The sequence below is a fragment of the Excalfactoria chinensis genome, chromosome 18 (genome assembly GCF_039878825.1).
Source record: "Excalfactoria chinensis isolate bCotChi1 chromosome 18, bCotChi1.hap2, whole genome shotgun sequence".
NCBI classification, from domain to species: domain Eukaryota; kingdom Metazoa; phylum Chordata; class Aves; order Galliformes; family Phasianidae; genus Excalfactoria; species Excalfactoria chinensis.
The window spans coordinates 7,657,939-7,680,601 of NC_092842.1; the positions used below are offsets into that span (position 1 = coordinate 7,657,939).

A 22,663-nucleotide genomic window follows, 5' to 3' on the forward strand; every position below is an offset into this window, starting at 1 on the left:
TTTTCTTTCACATTGATATGATGGAGAAATCTCTCAGTACTAATATGATCATAGAGAAAAATACATCAGCTTTATAGCTACAGAGAGCCATCATTATCTCTGGTAGATTACCACCAATAATTTCGACTCAAAAATATATATAAAATGTGTGAGAACAGCTGAAATGTACAGACTCACTAAAATTAACAGCTATCAATTAAAATTAAAAAAAATAATATTTGTAACTTAGCATATTACTAGCATTAGCATAAATATTATGCCTGTCATTCATGCTTCTTTATTTTTGCTCTGACACTGCCAGGAACTGAGAATAAACATTATCAGGAAGTCACAGTGGAATATCGAGCAGCTTCTGAATCAAGATATGCATAATACTTCATGAGAAACATACACAGTGACTCAATTACCTTCTACCTGGTATATTAACCAAGCAGTGAGTCATATTAAATATTAAGGAAAAAACTTATTTAACAATTCCAGTCATTTCTGTGTAGACATCTACCATCCCATAACCTCCCTTTGGCAGGATTTGCAATCTACTCCACAAGAGGGCAACCAAATTCCACTATAAAATGAACAAATGTAGCTGTAGAATTTACAGTTACCATTCATTTCTAGCCAAAAGGCAGAATTCCACTTCATTCTAAACTGACTGGAAAAAAAGCTCCAAGCACGTAACTTGAAAGGGGGCTGTGGGTGGGAAAAATACTCAACCTCCAAATCTTCTTTCCTTATGAACAATGGTGCCAGCAGTTGTATCCATGTGGGAAAAGGAGTACATAAAGAAACCAACCACTTTTCTTTTTATGGGATTTTCTTCTCTTCAGATGCAACAAATATCCTAAAATCTTGGGCATCAGCGAAAGCATTTCACTTTACTGAGAATAAAGCCACCATAGACTGGAACACAAGCAAGTAACTCCAAGTGGCTATGACACAAGCAATTTGTGCTGCAGTTAAGAGAAGACTGACAAGGAAATCTCTGTGACAGTTCAGATCAGTGCAACCATCTTGTCACCCTGAGTCCAATTCCAGTGTGATTTCCTGTACCAAGAGTGTACTGCCACAATGCTGGATATCTGAGAAGTGCTAATGCATAATTTCTCACTCCTCTATAATGCTCTAAAGATGTAAAAGTTTGTACAGTAGATCATTGTGGATTTGTAGGTTTTTTGTTGTTGTTGTTTTTTTAATAATTTTTAAATTTTGAATATACAGTCTACTAACATCAACGCAACTATAGAGAAGCAGAGCAGAAGAGCTGCAAAATACTTACTGTTCTGGACTAGAAATGGAAGTCCTTCGTCCTTCCACAGCAATGTTGCTCTTGGGCCTCTTAACGACATGAGGTCTTGGAGGGCGAACCTATTACATACACATACAGAAACACTTCATCAGATACTTCAAAAGCTGGTCATGCAACAGACATAAATGGCAAGATATGCATAATTACCACTACCTTAAAGGCACCTGACATTCACAATCAGTTTTAAACTTTTATGCTTCTACAAAAAATTCGCTGGTTTGGGTATAAACTACAGCGTCCCACAATTAGTTAAAAGGCAAAAAACCCACATGTTTTGAGTTGTCAATGACACGTTTATGCTTGCCACTGACTATTAGCCAGTCAATGAAAATTTGCTCAGCTGTCCTGTTTAGTGTAGGGTAATGTTCTGATAAAAAGGTTTCCTAAATGTAAGCTTCATCTAAAAGAGTGAGTTGACGGAGTGAAACTGGAAAGTCTGCAGTGCATGTTATACTGGAAATTGTCATTCAGCTCTGACCATCACCGTCCTTTTGCCCACCTGTTCACAGGAAGCCAGATCCTCAAGTGACTAATGCTGTGAAAGTGAGCACTGAGAAAAAGTTGTACTTAAGAGTAAACATTATAAATGAAAAAAATGCTATTTTTCTTTAAAAATATGATTCCTTCCAGTAGCTGATCAGAAAACCTTCGCAGACACATTATCATTGACATCACTGAGGTTATACTAGAATATCTTTTGTTGTCAGCAATAACAATCAAAGGTTTTCTGTGGAAGGTGATGTTGTTGCCAGTTGAACTGCACATAACATCATAATCTTCTGATGTTCAGAATTTACCCACATGAACTCCACAAGCAAACAAGCTAAACTTCAAAGAAAGGAATAAGCACACCTGATACACTAAATGGGCAAAATTTACACATGTGCTTACCAATACTAATGAGTAATCCTGTTGGTGAATTTACTCCTCTGAGCCAAATGCAGGAATGAACAATTGCAGGGTCAGGGTCATTTGTTGTTGTTTGTTTGTTTTGTTTGTTTGTTTTCTTTTTAAATTTTCTTTTAAACTACTACCCAGCTTGGAACATTGGAACAGAATCTGACTTGCTGGCTTTGCTGAATGTTAACCAACAGGAATTTCCAAAGCTCTCAACAAGGTGAGGAACACAACTCAACTTCTGCCCTCTTGGGCCTGTGATCCCTTTAATAGCCACAATATAAAAGGTGTCACAGCACCTACAATCCAAGTATTCTTTGGACAACTGATGAATTTGTTTGCAATGACAGCATTGGCACCCTGGTTTTGTTTGTTTTCATTCAGTTGGTTGGGTTTTGTTGATTATTTTTAACTTTTTTTTTAGGAACATATAGCTCAGATTCTATTGCCAGGATAAAGCTACTGAACGGTGAGCACTGTTTCTGTGCTGCACAATGGTGTGCAGAACTTAACAGTAAGATCATTGTATTGAATTTTCATTTCAAAGAAAAAGGTGTAGAGCAGATATGATGAAGAAATCCTGAGATGTATTGCCACAGTTTCTTAGGAAAAAGAGTTTACACAAAAGTCAGAAGTTAAGGTCTTCAAGACGTGTCCCCACACAGGGCTGTTCCTCTCTTCAATAATGATAGTTTAAGAATGTGAATTTATGGAAGGATTAAGTTTGTGGAAACCAACTGAACTTGCAACGTGGTGAAACATGGGGAAAAGAACAACAGAGCTAATTAGACAAGCTGAGCTGTCAGAGTGCGGCTGAATGGCTCGGTGCCAACAAACAAAAGGAATGGGCTGGCAATCAGCAGGATCGATGAGGAATACTGCTTCATTAGGGCTGATAAAACAGAGAGAGTGAGCAAGAGAAAGAGTGTGTACAACGGTGAGGGAGAGAGAAGCAAGAAGAACTGGGTGGGGGGGGGGGGGGGAACAAGAAGGGAAAAAAAAGAGGAAGAAAGAAACTTGTTTAATTAAATTTAAGCTGAAAGATTGCATGTAACACTGGCTTGTCATCATACTGTGAACACTTTCACCTTTTGGTTGGTATCCTGGGGGAGAAATGGTGATAAGCAAAAGAGATGAGAATTTTGGATGCCTCCAGGGGGCCACCAGACCAGTAAAGCATAGGGTGACATGCTAAGTAGGATTCTGAGTATTGTTCATGAGGGACTGCAGGGAAAAATCAGGAATCAAAGCCAATTCCTTGCTGGATTTTTAGCCAAATAGGCAGGGTTAAACGCATATGAAATGCAAAAGTAGGAAAGAAATCCAATTATGCAAGCACAGAGCCTAGAGAATAAAGGTAAACATTCAGTACAGGGTTAAATGTGCTTATTACTGTCCCTATCAACTTTATGAATAATTATCATATTACAACTTTTGCTAATTGAATGAAGTTTCCAAACAGTTACTATTAATTCTAACAGATCTCTATTAATTATAAACAACCACCCCCTTACAATATCACTACAATTCATTTCCAAAACAACAGAATGTAAAGAACATATCTGTTCTGCTTCTTTAACCTTCTTTGGTTTGTGTTTTTGTTCTCACTATTAGTAATGACTCACTGCAAGGACTAATTCCCACAGATTCTTTCTTGTAACAGATATAGCCTGAAAACAGCAACAATTTCTCAGCAATTCCGGCATTATGTTGACTTGGTTGGAGAAGCAGAGAGCTGGCCTCTCATCCAGGCCTTCCTGTGAAAGGTTAGGATGAATCTTTTGCTGATACCCACCTCTCCAATATATGCCAAGACTATAAGAGGGAAAAATCAGCCTGAACAAAATAATATTTACACACAAAAAATGTGTTTCATCTATTAAAAGCCAAATAACAGCTCAGAGTAACAACAAATTTACATACATTTGGTACAAGCATAGTTTTGGGACTGATTATAATTATTTACATTTTTCTTGAATTTCCTTTTGACAAATGAAGAACTTCTGTTCCAGTTACTGACACAGCAAGATGAATGCAACAGGAGCTTTCATTACATTTCCAACCTTTTATCAATCACATTGGGAGCAAAGATAGTTGACACGAACACATCATAGCAAGAACGTTAATGTACGGCAGTAAGATTAAATAGTCTTAACAAGACTTTCATGTAATAAATTAATCTGGACAATACTGTTCAGCAACCTCAGTACAGAGAAACTGCAGTGAGCCCTCATGGGGCTTCCCCTGCCAAGCACAAAACAAGAGGACCAAGAAGCAGTATGGGAACCCCTTTGTACCACAGAAGGCTTGTTCCCAGTGTAATGAATCTGGGAAGGCCTCCCATACAAATTATGTTTCAGAGAACACCAGAGTTAAGAAGAGGGAGGAAAGAAAAACATGCTACTGAAATGTCACATAGGAACATGCATCAAAGATCAGAAGTTCACACACACCCAAGTGCACTTGTTAACCAGTTGCCTGCTCATCCAAAACTACACATTTTTAACAAGTTTTAGCAAGATTAGATTTGAAAACTTGCATCTCTCTTTTTCTTACACACCTTCCTGTGTAAGGAAGCAAGGAGTAAGGTCTTTTTGCGTTTTGGTGAAATTATATTCATAAAGCAAAAGTCCTGAATAGAAACAAATATCTTTCGAGGCTTCTGCATAAACAACACCTCTCTAAACTGACGTCACTTTCCTGTATGAATAAGTCACTGAAACAGGCCCAGTACAGTCTCCATTCTCAGAAGTATCTTGTATAGTTAATATTTAACAATCAGCCTACAGTACTGTTTTGAATGAAAAAGTGCTTCGATAATGTATCCCATCCTAACACAGGAGTTACACTGAGAAGAATTTCCATGTAGTTCTGACTAAGACTCGTTTCTTATGGCCAACATTTTTCATTCCAGGTAATTTTAAATGAATATGAATTATATAAGTATATTATCCACAATGTGGTACTAATATTCCACTGTCCAAATAAAGACTTTGCTTTTTTATGTATATTCACTCATCTATTCCATGGTGAAAAATGAAGTGTCTGAAATGAATTTAAAGCAGAACTTGTGCAATCTCTTCAGACTTCTGCTTCCTTTTGTATTTGAGCTTAGTGCAAGTCTTCAAAAACTCACTGGCTAAAAACTTATCCCAGCCTAGCAAGACTTTCTGTTTAAGAAATCACCACAAAAGTAAAACAAATATTGCAATAGCAGCATCAGTTACCTGCAGAACTGACTGAAAGCTGCAGAACTCGTCAGAGAAAAGCAGAATAAATGCAGGTCCCAGGGCTGTGCCGTAGCAGAGAAGAAGGGAGTTTAGGTGCATAATTCAAACATTGTTTGTTTGACAATCCAAACTACCAAGGTTTAGTATTACTACTAGGAGAGCAATTCAGGCAGTGTTAAGCTGTGGCAGTGAAACAAAACTCCCAGCTACTCACGGGCCTAGTTGAACGCTGTATCTTTGGAGGCGGTGGCCGAGGCGGACGGAGTCTTTGCTGCTGTATCAAAGTGGAAACTTAAGTCATAGGTAAATTAAATAGTCACCTACATGAAAACACCTCTTATCTTGTGGGAAAAGCAGTTGGAGTGGAAGACATGATTTATCCGACTTCATACTCACCGTACAACATGCAATTACTTTCAAAACAGAGATAATGTCATGACCTTAAAAGTGCCATGTCAGAAAAGGAAGCTATCGCTACCTCCTTGACATTGGTTATGCCAGATCATCCAAAATTCACCTAAGACAACACAGATACTTAAGAAGGATTCTGACCTACAGGTCCACATGTTCTATGGACAAATGAAAAGAATGCTGCAAAACATGATTTTCAAAATCGCTTACATTAAAATCCCAAGAGAGATTTTAGTGCTAGCCAAAACTTACACTCTGAAGGCCTCAAACCAGCAAAGACATTTAAAAGAATGAGGGAAAACTGTAAGTCAGTTAAACCTTTCATAAGCAGATGAGCACATGCTTAGATACTATAGTGGACTGAGGTTTAAATGAATTGTCTACAGCAAGTGTGCACTGTTATAATAAAGAAAACAAATCCCTGCATTCCCAACAGTTCTAGTGAAGACACGAGCAGTGCACTGAGCTGCTTATTTTGGTCTCTCACTTTTAAAATTAGCAGTTGGTCAACTTATTGCTTTGTAACTGTGCTGGAGCTGTTCCAATTGAGCTGCTTTTGACTGAGCCAGCAGCATGACTCTCCTCACACAGATGGTATCTTAAGGTATGCTCTGTTAGACAAGGAACCTACTGATAACTAATGAGATTCTAAATAAAATCTTCCTAAAGTACAACTTTGATATTGAGAACAAGATCAAAGTTAACGTCTTTTCTGCAGTATCTTGCATACATGTATTAGCACTCAAAGTGAGAAGTAGAGCCTGCAGTGAGGAGTGTGCAGGAACTCCTTCAAATGCCTGCTTGAGCAGACAGCAGACCGTGCTGCTGGCTGCAGCACACGGCAGTGCATCCTATGGACAAAAGCGTGTCAGCCCAACAGAGGAAACAGGAACTGGCAGCAGGAGTTGGATTCCTCACACAGAAAAAGAAAGCTTACACAAATTACTGAATTTCTCTCAAAAGAAGATCCCAGACTCATATTTCAGCAGTTTTTAACTTCTTATTAGCGTAGTCTTTATTCCAGACTGACACACATTCTTTCTGCTACCCTCATGCTGTGTCACAGTCAATACTAGCCTACCCTTTTTCAGACCATTTTCATGCTCTTCCTGCAACTGATCACACATTCCCATTAACTCAGAACTTGCACCAACTGGTTTACTGCCTGTACTGTACACATTCATTCAGCTCATACTTTTGAGGTGGGTGAGGAAAAAATGGCACTTGCCGTGGAGAGCTGAGGCTAAAATTTTTCCATGTGATAACTTCCAACTATATATTCCAGGAAAGTAAGCACGAAATCAAAGAAAAATAGAGAGAAATGACCTGCCGGTGAACTGAGGTGGTTACTGTTAGCCCTTCTGCATATTTTCTCTTCTGCACCTCTTATTATGCAGTTCAGTCACAGATGTTGAGTTGTAGCACTGAGTATTTTCCCACTTTACCTGCTCAGGCTGAGAGCATAATCTTAAAGTATATTTAACTTTGTTATGTGACATAGCATACTTATTTTCCATTATGTTTCAGAATCATAATGGAACAGCTGAAAAAATCTGAAGATTTGCACTTTTCTTGTTATTTTAAAGATGCCCACTTATGACACAGCTACTCAGACAAACTATTTGATGAAGCAGGAAAACAATATGCTATTATTCTCCTTTTTTTCCCCTAGTGCCTCCTCTGTGTATGCTTCAGTTTGCATGAAGTCTTCTATGTATCGCATTACATATTAATTTTTGAAACCTTAAGGAGACATGAGAAGAACAATAAGACAAATCTCCACATTAACAGCAGTGTGTTCTCTCAATTATAGAGGGACAGGGAGACAGTACAGCTTAAACAACCAGTGATTTGAAGCACTGAAAAGAGCATAGGCAAAGGGCAGGGAGGAGTAGCTGAGATGGAGGCCCACCACCGGATAACAGTTATCAGTCCTTTGCCAGAGTTCCACTGTTAATGTTGATATAAATATGTGTCACCAAAATGGGACAAGCAAGTATATTTGAATTATATGAAGACCATATTTACTGGAAAAGCCGCTGATTACAAGTTAATTTGTTAATGCAGCAAAACACTCTGTTTCTGAAAGGTCAGTAGGGGAAGCTGTGTTGGATTATCAACTTAATTACCTGTGCTGTAAGGATGAAACAGCCCAGAGCTACATTGCTAAAAGCTGCTAAATTGCTATCCTAGGTATGTCCCTAAATATGTATACTATAGTGGTTTTTTTCTTCAAAGAGGAGAAATGTCTAAATTAGCACTTTCTTACCAGTAGCTGTTTACCAGCATACTTTTTTACTCTAGGTATTTTCTTAATTGTTTTACTCTAAATACTTCTGAAGGAACAAGACAAAGAAAATTTGCAGGAAGCCAATTTTATGGCTGCAGACATGGCACCATTTTCTAATTACAAGACAAGCAATTTTAAGCTGTTAGATGTTGGAGGAAGAGAAAATTCTTACCTTCACTTTTACACTGTAAAAGTACTATTTAAAAATTATACATATAACAGATCATAAAGTAGCTCCTATATATCCAAGAAACTTTCACAATACGGCAATTTAGTTTTTTATACTAGAGAAAACATTACAAAAAGATCATTTTTGTACTGTGAAGCAAGAATTCATGAGCAAAATATTACCTCAAACTAACTGGATGTCTGTTGAGATTTTTGTAAGGTGGTATTCAAAACAAGGCCTTTATCAGTAAATCAGAGGTGCTATTTCATACGCAACAAGTGCAATTAGAAACAAATGCATAAAGGAAACCCAACTAGATGAAAACTGGTTTGTCAGTTCATACAGAAAGAAGAGTTTCTCATTCTCAAGTTAGTAGTGAGGCGTTTCCAATGATTTCCAAAGCAAAGCTTTTCTACACAGACATCTTAATTTCTTCAGAAGTTAAGGGCTGATTTATAAACTGTTTCTATGTTTTAAAGACAATGAGAAATGGGGTAAAGATGCGCTGTCCTGAATGTACCCAAGACTCAAATACATCATGCTGCAAAGGATTTGGATCACACTGACTTTGGAAAAATATGCTGAAAATATGCTGAACATTCAGCTCAACATTCAATGGAGAGAAAAATAAAAAATAAAAGGGGTTGGGGGGGCAGGGGGAGGAGCGGAGAGGCAGGGAGATAAAATAACAACACTGAAAAGTGTACGGTACCTAAAAAGATTCAGTACAGAAAGCAGATGGAATCTATGAAGCAGATGTTTTATTACACATTCAGATCCCTGCACAGCACATACACTACTTTTTACATACTCCCATATGCACTGTTCACAAACTGGTATGACAAGAACAGTGTATGCTTTACAACATATATTTTTAATTTACACTCTAAAATAGTTTAACAGAAATCTGCTTGGTCCTGCGATTAAAACAAAAAACAAAAAACAAAACACAAAAACCCAACAAACCTCCATGTTTTAAGAGATGCCTCTTTCTCTGAGCTGTATTTGTAGATTTGGAAGGTAGCACGAATCTGACAAAAAGCCATGGCAATGCCTATAGCTATGCCAAGAATTTATGGAAGGGAAGAGAATCTGTCACAATTAAACCCTCTGATTAGTCTAATGAGAAAACGATCCCCTTACCTCTCTAGCCAGGAAATCTTCCGTTACATAACACAGAAGCATACATTCAGAGAAGGAAGTGAAAATAGCCTATAAGCTTGTGGTTTCCCCAAGGAAAGGAGAACAAAGAACCTTATTTCTGGCATGTAAGTCACACCCAGTGTCCTGGACACAGCCAAAGATTCATCCCAAGGTCACCTGGGACTCAGACTTTACAGAAGGGAAAGAAGGGGTTTTCTGAAAGCCTACTTTTCACTTCCTTTCTCTTGGATGAGACCGATTCTGCCCTTCCTAATCAAAGGTTAAAAAAGATGTGCATCTAAACACAGAGCATGGATAAACCATTCTCATTTGGCAATGTTGATTATATATATGTCACACAGAGCAAATAATCCCAGAATATCTAATTTTCAAGAATGTTAAATATTACAATGTACATCATACACAGTTTGCTTTAAATCTAGGATTTGTAAGGTACCTGCCAGATGTTGACGGGAAGAATATACAGCAGTAGCAGTTAACTTGTAATGGTATCTGTGTCTTAAAGACTTGTCACCTAGCCCCAGTGACAGAGGAGATCACGTGCAATACAAAGAAGCAATACAAAACCCACAATAGATGATTTCAATGGAGTTTCAGATTGTGACCACATCGTTCTTCTATTCCACTTGTTTACTGTGCAGTTGAAAATAAACCTTGCATTCGGTTTTTCTAAATTACTGTAAAATGCCTAACTGTATTAGACTGATGCTTTTCAACACTTTGCAGTTGGAAAATCCCTGAAATTTTCTAAAGGAGGTAACAGTCAACAGCCTCTTTTTTAACTGGCACAGATCCTAAGAATGTGCAGAACACAGCTCGATAACCATTGTAAGTTAAGCTCCATGCAGCGAACATCTCTTCCCACAGAAACGCATGTACAGAACACAAGATATTTTAGCCAAATCTAGAGTAGCTTAGGTGACTAAGAATCACTGCAGATGGCAATACAACATAAGTCAGGAGCAGGCTGGCATTAATGCAGATCCTAATCGTTCTACTCTGTTTCTGTAGTGCTTTGCAGTAACTCTTCTTCTCCGAGCCTTCCTTACTGCAGTTTGCTTCAGTTCTTTGTCTAAAGGGGTAATTTGCAACAATTCACTAGCTTAAATGCATACGTTATGCTTTTGTTATTGAGAAAATATCAGAATGAAACCAAAGGCGTTTCTGCTTATCAACCGAACTAAGGTTTCTTTGAGATACTCGCTTTTACACAGACTACTGTTGCCCACTTTATTTGCTCTCCCTGTCCTTAGGACAACTACTAGTGACTTCGTACCATTTTTTATTTCGTATTTCTTCTTTGTGCCTAATCCTTTGCAGCACATTTTTTTCTCTCCCTGCAATAATGACAGAATCCTGTGTTGATGGTCTCAGTCCCTCATATCCCAGATGGATAACCTGGTCAACATACAGGTATGTGCATGGTAATGAGACAAATTAACACCCAGACAATAGCATAGCCATGGACTCCACATCACCCAATGCACCTCAGCCTGAAAGCAGCATAACTTTCATTTGTGCAGAAATCCCAACCTCTGGTTATATTACTGCATGATGAGAGGACCAAAAAGCAAACTCCCCATGCGTATTCAACAGCACTGCACCCCTTCCGGATCACCAGTAAAACTGCAAGGAGGTTTTTCAGAACTATTCACAGAGATAAAATAGGGAAGGGTGTTGAGACACCGCTCACCGAGCAGACTTTCAAATTTCCAAATAACTTTTAGCAAAATTAGGTGCGATTTGCAGTTGCTTCTTTTCATTCTATTTCTCAACATATATAGGATGGAGGCAAATGTTGCAAAAAAAAATCCCAGACCCTATGAATATATTTATCCCTATGTATTAAAGTCTATCCATCTACTATCTCAGCAGAGTTTAAAATCACAGCTAATAGGTTAACAACTGTTTTTCTTTCGCTTCAAATGAAGAATATCAGAAAGCTGGGGGAATATTCGGCTTCCCAATTTGTACTGACTGCTCGCTGCTACCTGCAATGTCTGTTTGACAGGACTGACATTTTGTACTGCTGTGAGATGGGAAAACGTGTGACATTTTTATTCATGGTGGCGTACGCCCTTGTAATGATCAGCCCTGGTCGATGTGCTTACTGCAGCAGCCCCGAGCCCTCGGAGAACAAACAAGAACTGGAGGTGCCAGCAGTTCGGCTGCCTTATTAAACTCCACCAGGATTCTAACGAAGAGCAACCGCTGGAAAATCTCACTGTCAAATCCTCAAGGACACTGTCAACATGGAACTAACTACATATATTTTTCATTTAAAATACTGGAAAATACAGCAATGTGATTTTAAATATAAAGAAAAAAAGTCACTTTTCATCTGCTTTCTTTTTAAACCGGTCATTTTGTCAGTTATATACTGGGCTTTCTGGGGGCCTGATACTGGGATTCACATCAAGTAAACTGCTCAAATCACATGATTTGAAATGTTGGAAAATGTGTCTAGCCCTTGTTGTCTATTATCAGCTACAGCTCGCTAGTAAGTAGGATACTTGTATTAAAAAAACAAACAAACAGAGAGAGAGAGAGAGAGGGTCTCTTAGATAAGGAATCCCATAACAGCAATGACTATCCAATTGGTTCAACTTCATTATTCACTTAGGACATCTGCATAATCAGGGTGATATTTTTCCACATAAACATACAAAAGTACATGGTTCCTGTATCTGTAGCATGGCATTGTTCAACCATTTCACTAGGTCTTAATCAGCTCAGCTCTGAAGGGCAAATCCAAAAGATGCTTGGCCAAACAAGCAATCACAGAGGGGCTAGCAGCTGGAAGAATCACATGCTCCACGTATTCTCTCCTTTTAATGTTCTAGTTTAATCAAGTGATTTAGAGGTCATTTCAGACAGTTCTGGCCTATCCACTTCATGTAGTACATAAGAAACTTCTGGATGCTGCTCAACATTGATACACTATGCAAGTCATCCATAAAGCCTCTGAGCTTTTTCTAAAGTTGTCAATCTAGATGACTTGGTTAGCCTTGCATGCACTGACGTATTTATTTTATATGTATTATTTATAAAGCACAATTTTGTTTCCACATGCCAGCAGTGACGGACCAAGAATCTCTCTACAAGATATTTATGGGTTCCTCGACATAACAAGACTAACAAGGAAATTCTGCACAGACACGTTACAGCTGCTACTGCTTGTCACAGAGCACTAAGGAGGTCAGCTCAACCACAGTATTTTCTCCATACATCCAACCATTATGGCATATAACTTGAATGTACTCAGGGCAGTAAATTTATTCTGATCATCCTTGTTTAAGAAGTGCTTGAAAAGCCACGGCAGTTGGCAAATACTAAAAGCCACAGCCCAGAATATGCTGTATGGATGGATGAACAGTTCTGCTGGATGCAGGAGTAGAGTCACAAAACCTTACTGCAAAGTCTGAATTCCTACATAGTATAAGCTACACACATTGCTATGTTGGAGTAGCTGCCAAAGACATACCTGTCTGGTTGCTCATTACAAAATACTGGCAAGTGTGTGCCTCAAAGGCAGTAACTTTTGGGTATGCACTGCAGGTGGTGTATATGTCTTCCTAAAGTGAGAACCAGGTCTCACTTGTCAAATACTTACATGCATGACAAGAGTGCGAGCCTTTTAGTTAGATAATTTGTATCCTGTGGATTGTCATTTCTGAAAATCTTGCACACCACACAGCAGAATTTCAATCAAAGGAATTACTTTCTTGTCAATTGACATTGTTTTTATTCCCCTTACTACAAATACTGTAACCTAAGAACCTGATCAAACATTTGAGTTGTCTCAAGCAGACATGAGATGGACAATACATTTTCATTTCTATCAAAAAAACTTCTCCTGAGTTACGGTGAACTCCTTTCTAAAAGGAACAGTTAAAGAAATAAGTGAGAAGAAATCAGGATAGAAAATATGTTTTCTGAAGACAGAAGAATTTTAAAGAAAAAAACTTATACTCAAAATAAAAACACAAAGAATCAAATGGAGAGAGAGAGGAAACTCTACATGGTTCAGCAGAAAGGAACAGGGAATCCATAATGCTCATCACTGGGGAAGAGAGGAATGGAAGCTCATTTTGCTAACGAAGGTATCTCTATTGTCAGAATAGTTCAGAGTGGCAAGGAGAAAAAGAGGCTGGCTTTGCAGTCACTGCATACAGTTGCACGAATATTAGAAAATGAACTTGTTTTCCCCTTTCCCCTTTGGTTTCTACCTCAGTGCTATACAATGCTTGCTGTGATCTGGGGAAATCTGCTATTGTTCCAATGCACTTGGGTGTGAAGGGAGTCACAGGGTCTGGAAAAGCAGCCTTCCTCCCTTCCTTACTTGCTCTCTTTTACACAGGAGTTAATCCCTCCTTCTGCTTGCCTCTGCCCTCACTGATCCAGTTTTGCATTTCTGGAATGTAGCTGGCTGGTTTTCTCCCCATCCTCCCCCTGACCTCTTAATGCTCTTTAATCTTCTTGAAGAAGAAACCTACCCTAAAAAGCAGAGTTCTTCATTTTGCATGTCTTGGTACAGATCACAAATGGAATAAACAAACATTTCTGCACAGTTCCTTCACAGCAAATGAAAAAAAAACAGCAAATAAGGCGACTATTTCAATTCTGTGACCCAAGAAAGTTTAAGGTTTTGGACAAGTTTTTCCACAGTCTGATATGCTGCTTTACCACATGAGAACATGACTATTCTTCCATTTGTTTATTAACATCAATCCCTGAAATAGTAATTCTCCCTAGTTTGCGTACATAGTGGAGTATGACTGAATCTCTTGAGATCTATTTAGAAGTCTCTTTTAATTTTATTAAGCCTTATATTTTTGCCCATAAATAAAATAAAATGTTCCATTTGCCGGTAAATAAAAGTAAACCACAGAAACCAAAACATAAGCTTAAGCTGACAAAAGACATTCTAACTGTACTATAAACAATTTGAAAGCTAAACAGATCTGTCAGTATAACTGGCTTGTAATGAAACAACATTCTTCCCCAAGCAAAGAATGATTTTAGCAGCTTGATATCATTTGCTATTTTGGTTGTACCTGACCAGTTAGATTTCTGACTGTAAAAATCTGCAGAGAAACAAGTTTAGATTTATTGGTAAAGAATCCCCCTTTATGTTTACCTACATCACTTCTCAAAGACTAATGAGAATACCGGGCACACGTAATGATCTACCAAGAACATGTAGGAGCAGTCATGCAGCATCTTACAGGAGCACCATGAAGATTTGATTAGGGGTGGCAGGGGAAGGATGCAGTATGGTTAGTAAAAACCTCATTAGAAGAAGGATGTAAAATCCAAGTATGTTTTTGGAAAATAAAGTGCTCCCTTTACTCCCCAAGAAGAGAGCTGCAACTGCCAACCATGAGTGCTCTGTTGGACCACGTGACCACATGTTGGATCATCTCAGACTGCATAGTGCAACAAGTTCCAGCGGAGCCATACCTGCACACAGCAGGACACGCAGCTGCAGCAGTTCAAGTGACCAGTCAGTGTGTCCTCTGAGCTTAGTAGGTCAAAACTGAAAAATCATTGAACATTCCCTGTCACAGCTGTGGCACACAGACACAGTAGGTGTTTATCACAGCTCTTCTGGTGTACGAGTGGCCTAGTAAAAAACAAAAGTCTTTGTTATCAGATTTGGATACTAAACTACCTTTCTCCCTCAGCAAAATCATTCATTCTATTTATTTACTTTCTCCTTTAGATAGTGCAAAAAATAAATGCATAAAAACAAACAGAGAAAGCCTTCTGCTCATTGAAAACTCAGCAAGCAATTTAGGAAGCTGCCTCGTTACTTGAAACAGGGATACAATGAACATCATTAAGGAGACGCCGGCATTGCTTTTTAGATATAACATGTATAAATATTCCTTACCCAAATACTTGAAGCAGACATTTGAGACTTTTGCCTCTAAAAAACCCCCAAAACTACAAAAAAAAACCCCAAAAACTCCCTGTCAGGATTGCTAAGTCTTGCAGAAAGAAAATGTAAATGACCTATTCCATTTCTTGCGTGATTTTCTTTCTCTCTCTCTCTTTTTTTTTTCCTGGTGGCATAAAGGCAGCAAATAAGAAGTCATGATCATGCAGGGTATAGAGATATTGAAAGCTCCCCAGACAACATTCACAGCAAACTTCTAAAACGGACAACATTCAAATGCAATATAGATCAATCATCAGCAGATGAAAATCACAGAGCAGAAGAGCTTGAAGGTTGTTCATGTTATGCTCTCTGCAGCATCCTCACCACTGCAGTTTTCCCACCAATAACAGATCAGTAAAGAAAGTGAAATTTATTGCAAAAACACAATCCCCGCAGCATTAACATAAATATCATGAAAAGGTATTTTGAACATAAAAAGATAAAACCGAAGACCAATAAAGAGAACTAAAATCTCTGTAGCCATTAAGGTGAAAACAAAAGGACATATTTAAAACAAAAGGACCCATAAAACCTAACAAGACCAGAACCCCAGCAGACCTCAAGGTTTCAAGCTGTGGGTCCTGTCACAGGAGCCCCTAATAGCTACACGCATGGACAAGGAATGTGTTTCAAATGGCCACAGAGACACAGTATTTATTTTCCACACAAGAAAACATGACAAATATAAATATGTATGCTACCTAAAAAGCAGGAGTGTGCACATGGAGCTGTAACTGCTACCCCACAGTGCAGCTGAGCTGCAGGCTGTGGGCTGGCATTGCTGGCACTGCATGGCAGTGCCACACAGCCCCACATCAGCAAGGTGGTGGCTGCCAGAGGTTGAATATGCAGCACATGTTTGGATGCGTTAGGTAAGTTTTGGTCACGTTGTAAGGCAAAAAGCAGGAAGAAGGTAAGCAATAGCAAGATACTGTCAAAGGATGTTCTCTGTCGCAGAGTATTTTCTACTAAAATGATCCCCAGTTTTCCCCAAACCAGTCAGTATTACTCAGTACTACACACTGGAACCTTTCCAGTGATTGGAAAACTGCTCCCCCTTCTCCTCATTCATTAAGCCCTGGCTGTCTGTACTGCTCTTGCTACTTGTTGAGTAACTGCATTGCCTCAGAGTCCCTGAGACTTCCTTATACCTGCCTGATCCGAGGGCTCACATTAAAGCTACACCCTGTGTAAACTGAAGAGCACACAAAGTCAAAGAGAAAGAGCTGTGGTCACACTCTTCCACTGCAGTCTCTTCATGTAGTCTTCCCAAGATCACTTGTCCTTGTCCCAGGCTATCTAGCTAAAATCCTTTTCATAACCAGGGAGAGCCTTTGCACAATGTTCTAATATTGGTTTCTGTAACACTAAGACAATTCTGCAATAAATAACCCTTTTAAACAATGTCTGATAACCACTCATCAAAATGAGGTATTTCACTCCAACATCTCATACAGTTAGGTAATTGTTGCTGAATGTCTGAGAACAGTCAGTTGAAGTGCTATACATTCAGAGGCAATTTAAGATATTTTACTGGTTTTTTTTGTACTCTAAGGACTGCAGATACACAACTGTATTTGGAAAAGCTGAAAACCAACTCACTATATGGTGAGAGATAATGAGTTAAAATTAAAGGTTGCTACTGGCTTGCTAGCCCATCCCCCTTTAGCTAATCTGTCATGTAATGAAGAGAAGCACCTAGCATAGGACAGCTAGCTGCCGGCTCACTTACAGCGAGCTGATTAAGAATGTTCAACCAACAGCAGACTGCAGACCTTTCCAACGAAAATAAATAGACTGTATGCAAATGTGTTTGTCACTTTGACAGCATGTCTCAATTAAAGCATCTCGCTGCTGTTGGTAGGCTCTCTCACTGCAGTGGTATGGACGAGGCTTACTGCATTACTGATACACAGGGCTTGACCCTAATCCGCATGCATGCATTTTAAAAAAGTCTGCCTTTGCCATATATACCAGCATAATACTAGCAGACATAGAAAGCAAGTGACAATGAGAAAAAAGCCTCTTTCATCCTCTTCAGTTTATAAGAACTGTGAATGCACAAACAGCCCTTATTTCAGAGTTCTTGTGGCTTTTTAATTGTTCCCACCTACTGTATTCTAGACAGAGTTAAAAGTGACGCTAAAATCTCTCCCTTTAATCACTAGTTAGAAGCCATCTCCCATTTAAACAGTAAATGCTGCTTTTTTTCCCCTCTCAAAAGCCTTAATTTGTATTTCATAAACCTGACCATCTTTGCCTTTTGAATGAAAGTATGATTTAATTTTCAGTTTGGCATTGGGCTATTGGGAAAAAAGGACTTGTAAAAGGACAAAGGCTGTAAGCAAGATAGCCGTACAACTATGCAAAGCTGGCTGATTTTTTGGAAAGCAGCATTTGTAACGTAATGTCAGCAAAAGGCATTCAGCAAGAGTCGTTCACCACTGCCAGAGGTTCACTACAGCTAATGTGTTTTTCCTTTTGACACACAGAAATTTACCATTCGAAAATCTCATGAAATTAAATTCACAATTTCCACTTGATTATTCATTTCATTAATCACTAAAAAGCTCGAACCATCCATCTTTCATAAAATCTCTATCTGGATTTTTGGCTGTTAAATGAATTGAGATCGCTACGTTTCTCCAGCAGTCCCAGTTCTTCTCAGCTCTACTGGCACAGACAAACAAATTGCTACTGCAAATATTTAATTGGAAGGGAATCTGTTTTTGAAAGAACACCCCCAAGAAATTACATTTAGCACACACCGGAAAAAGTCCTGAAAGAAACAAATCAAATTCCAAAATGATTCCGACAATACTGCTCTGAGCAATGATTAATCTGACATACTCGTGCCCAGTATCTAACCAGTCAGTGCAGTTTATATTAATAAATACTTATCTAAAAGTCTGATTTGCTTCACATTTTGTAATTATCATCCATTTTATATTTTTTTAAAAGTCACATTATGTTTGCTTAGGAAAAATCAAATTCTAACTTCTGTTTTTTGATCATGATTAGATACATGCACGATACATACAGAGAAAGAAGATAATTGAAAGAAAATAATGTTATTTTTGAGTCAAGCAGCACTTAATAGGGGAACACTGGCAAACTGGTAGTAAATATTGTATGTTTTTCCATGATAATCACAGCAAATTCAACATTTTCTAAATAATTAGCTCTTAAAAACACACTCACTCTTCTGTAAACATATTGAAATAAACATTTTTAGAGTAACTAATGCGCATATCTCAGTTGTCAATGCTGAAATGGAGCACATAAATAAGCTATTAATTGATTTTTTCATCTTAGTTCATCACCTTTAATTTTCAAAGAATGCTAAAATGCTTTAATAGTTGGATGTTCCATATTGACACTAATGATCTGTCTGGGTAACAGAGATCATTTTAAATTATACATACTCAGTCCTGGGGGCTGTAGTACTTTGCATGCTAAAATGAAATGCAAAATATCTTATAAAGTTGCTACAATAATTTTACTTTCTTTTTTTCACCACTAAATTGACATAGGATCTGTTTTCCTTAAAACCATCATACGAACAAAAGGAATCCGTCAGCCACAGGCAATAGGTTTCAAAAATCCCACTTATACAGATATAACAGAAATTAATGTATAACAGTATAACCCAGTCACCAAAAATAAATAAATCAACAAACAAACAACTGGTATATTTGTTATTTGGAGCTTTCTCTGAATTACTTTTGTTCTTTCCTGAGTTGCACAGTTTAAAAACCTAACACCAACACGTACCTGACCAAAATGTACTGTGATTGGTCTTCTGTCCTCTCTTAATTTAGTGTCCTTCTTTTCAACCAATGGAGAAGGTGCTGGTCTTGGTAGAGACTGCTCTGGTACTGCTGAACACCCATTCTCAGCTATGTCCTATATGGAAGAAAAGGTGAATAGCATGGCCAAAAACATTCTTGATTAATAGTAAGAAGCACAAAGAGGAACACTAGAAGATAACGTTGACCACCCACTCTTATGTTTGCAAGATGAGAAAAACAAAGTGTAGGAAAGAAAAGCTCATTAGAATAAAACATTTCATTTTGTCAATCAAAGGCATTGTGAACAACCACACCGTCATTCAAATACCAATGCTGCGTGCAGATACATTCGATAGAGTCTGACTTAAACATGAAAAAGCTAGAAAATACATACTGAGAACAAAACACAGCTCAAAATTTTCATTCTTTGAACACAGTCAACAAAAACATAGGAACGGGGCTCTTCCATTTGTTGATTGGTTGCTACGGGCTTTTTTGTTTTGTTTTGTTTTTTCAGATGAAAACAGTAATTCTACATACCAACTTCCCAGAATGATCTGTAATAGAACAATTACTTGTGGAAGTAGCAAGGAGAGATCAAACTTACAGCATAGTTAACTTTGTATCTCATCTTTGAGTCTGTGCATACTGAGTTCGCCTGCAGGAGATTCTGTAAAACAAACTGCCGCGCAGCAGGATGCTTTTTTGTTTTGTTTTGCTTTTGAGGTTACTCCTCATCTTCAGAAGTAAAGTGACCCATCAGTCTAGGTTACAAGACTTGGCAAGAGTATGGATGGTGTGTCTAACACAGGTTTTGAAAAAGACAAAGGCATGCAGACACAAGGAATCAGAAAAGGAGAAAAGAGTTTGAAAATCAGTTGAGAAACAGTCTGTAACGCAGTGGGCCCCAAACCTTAAATCTCTTTGCAACAATGTCAAGGAAATAATGCTTGGTAAATATAGAGAGAAACCTGCACACACTGTAGCTCTGCAAGACTGACCTAAGGTTGGCTGCTGACACACACATTGCTTTGATTCACTGACCTTTGACATGCCCCCTCAAGTTTCCGTCTTGCTAAGGTACAATAATGAGACATGTAAGCTGATGGCCAATTAGAAATGGTTCCTTTGGACACTGACTGACCTAATGTGTTTAGGTCAAATGAAACAAAAAGCTGGATGGACTTTCTAAGGGTCTTTGTCTGCTCCACAGAGAAGCTGAGAGACCTTTTCAGATCCAGCCGGTAGAGCAGTGGTTCACCACTATGGGCATAAGGATCATGGGGAAATTAACAACTTCTTAAAGTCAAACTAGAGAGAAAAACTTTTTACTCCCCTCTCCCCCACTGGCAGCACAATAACAATACTACCTTGTCTTTATAAAACACATCCATGTGTGCTGAATTAGTAACAAAGTCAGAAGACAATGACTAGAAAGTTTCTGTCAAATTCATACTTCTGCTCCAAAACAGCACCAAACTATCTAGGGGTCTGGTCAGTTCTGGAATCACATCACCTGTGGCAGCAACACAACTGTTAGGACAAATGTAACACAAAGAAAACTTTTAATACAGCCTAGCCATATTAAAGGCACACCAAGCCAGGCTCTGGGCCTTTTGTGCGTACACTGCTCACAGGTCCAACACATCCAAAGCCACCTGGAATGCACAGCCCTGCTCTGCTGAGCTGCCCTGCAGCTGTGGCTCTAAACAAGGCAACCAATGGAGAGCAAAGCACCTCCCAGAACAGGCATTCCAGAAACATTTAAAGTACATGAAAAAGATTGGACACGCGTGCAATGAGAAAGAAAAGAGAAGGTGTAGACAGACCAAAGCCATTAAGCAAAATCCCCTAAGATGTATAACAATCACTGCAAGTCTTTGCTGCTTTTACTTGCTGTACTTCTCTGACAAATTAATTGCATACAAATAATAATACTTTCCTAAAATGTACTTCACCTGTTTAGTGTTCAGAGTTTGAAAGAAATGGCACCAGATTTCTGTCCAAGTTCTTAAAATATATATATGAGATTTAACTGGTTTGATACATGTCCATTTTCTCAAAACTCTGAAGAGATACTAATCAGTGACACAGCTTCAGTCATCAAAGTAAAATTTGCTTCTCAAAAGTTTGCTTTCTGCCTTTAATGACAAAACATTTGAGCTGAAACACATCCCAAGTAAGGGTTCCACATGCTCTGCAAAGATTAAATGTTAAAATAGATGACAATCCTATAATTGGAAAGTAGACAACAGTCCTTCAAGGACTGTGACAGGCCTTCAGTCCACTCTCAGATTGAATACAGCTACTCAGAGTTCTGTCAGTGCAGAGTACAAGAGTAAAAGATGGAGACACAAACCATGAACAGGAAATCAGGAGACACCAACTCTGAAATTCTGTAAAATATCAGTATTTGCAAAATGTCCATTGCTAAAAGCTGTGCCTCCACCTGCGAGCCCAAATGACTGAACAACTGCAGTGGAGTGCAGGGCAGAAAGGCCTTGAAAACGCAATCACCTTTCCTGATGCTGCTAAAAGAAAAGCAGAGTAACATCTGCATGCCACCCGAGGGAGAGGATTTCCAGCCAGATTGCTGACTCGTGTTTCCATATTGCTTTTGAGATCAGTGCTGGGACTTCATCTGTGCTGCGTAAACATATCTGGTTGGTTGGAGCCTGCAAGCAGCTCTTTGCACCGCCATGCACCAGTCTGTGGATGATGTCCTAATACTGACTGCTCAGTTCTGATACATTCCAAATATGGGATTTTGTATGAGTCAGTAAGACATTCCAGAAGTAGCTTAAGTCATCTATCATTCAAGATAAGAAAAAGCCTGAGTCCTCTCTCCCAGAACAGATAGCATTAAAAAAAAAAAGATGATGATGAAGTTATTCATTACTTTAAAAAACTCCAGAAATACAAAAACCTAACAATGCCTCATTGTCTTTTTAATAAAAAGAAAATATGTTAAGAATATTATTAAAACAAAAAACTTTAGGAAAAGAATATATTTTATGAATTACTGGATAAAGACTATCACACTCTGTAGTTAACTCAGTATAAAAATGGTGCTTCCCCTAACAACTATCTGTCCAGGGACAGTCTTTGCTACCTATTTATCTTAAAGGTGGAACTTCAGAGCAGAAGCAAGTTATAACTAGACATGTGTAGTTTAAGTTGAATAAGGTTTTCATCTGCTTAAAAATGCATTATTAATTTTTCTAGGGATCTTATATAATGGAATACAAATATTGTCTATTAGGAGCACAGGAAGCACATGCCAGAACATCCTTGGATTATTTTATAAACCTCTAAATGAGATGTTTCCAGCTGCACTGATAATAAAGCACTGACAACAGCCCATTGATAACAGACATTAACTAGAGCCACACGGGGCTCTAGTAAGTAAAATAATGTTGAATACATTAATGCCAAGTGCCCTACCATTTATATAAATTGTC

The 22,663-nt window shown here is 38.4% G+C and overlaps 1 protein-coding gene across 4 annotated transcripts in view; it reads right to left on the bottom strand.

Annotated features, from left to right (window-relative positions):
• DENND1A (DENN domain containing 1A) overlaps positions 1–22,663 on the bottom strand; it is a 178,518-nt gene that overhangs the window by 14,220 nt on the left and 141,635 nt on the right. For 2 of the 4 annotated variants that reach the window (XM_072353160.1, XM_072353158.1), the window contains exons 19-21: positions 19,186–19,317; positions 5,648–5,707; positions 1,277–1,365 (exon numbers count right to left, since the gene is read on the bottom strand). In XM_072353160.1, coding sequence (XP_072209261.1) covers positions 1,277–1,365; positions 5,648–5,707; positions 19,186–19,317 — 281 coding nt within the window. The remainder of the gene's footprint in view (positions 1–1,276; positions 1,366–5,647; positions 5,708–19,185; positions 19,318–22,663) is intronic. The other 2 variants (XM_072353161.1, XM_072353159.1) reach the window with 1 other exon arrangement.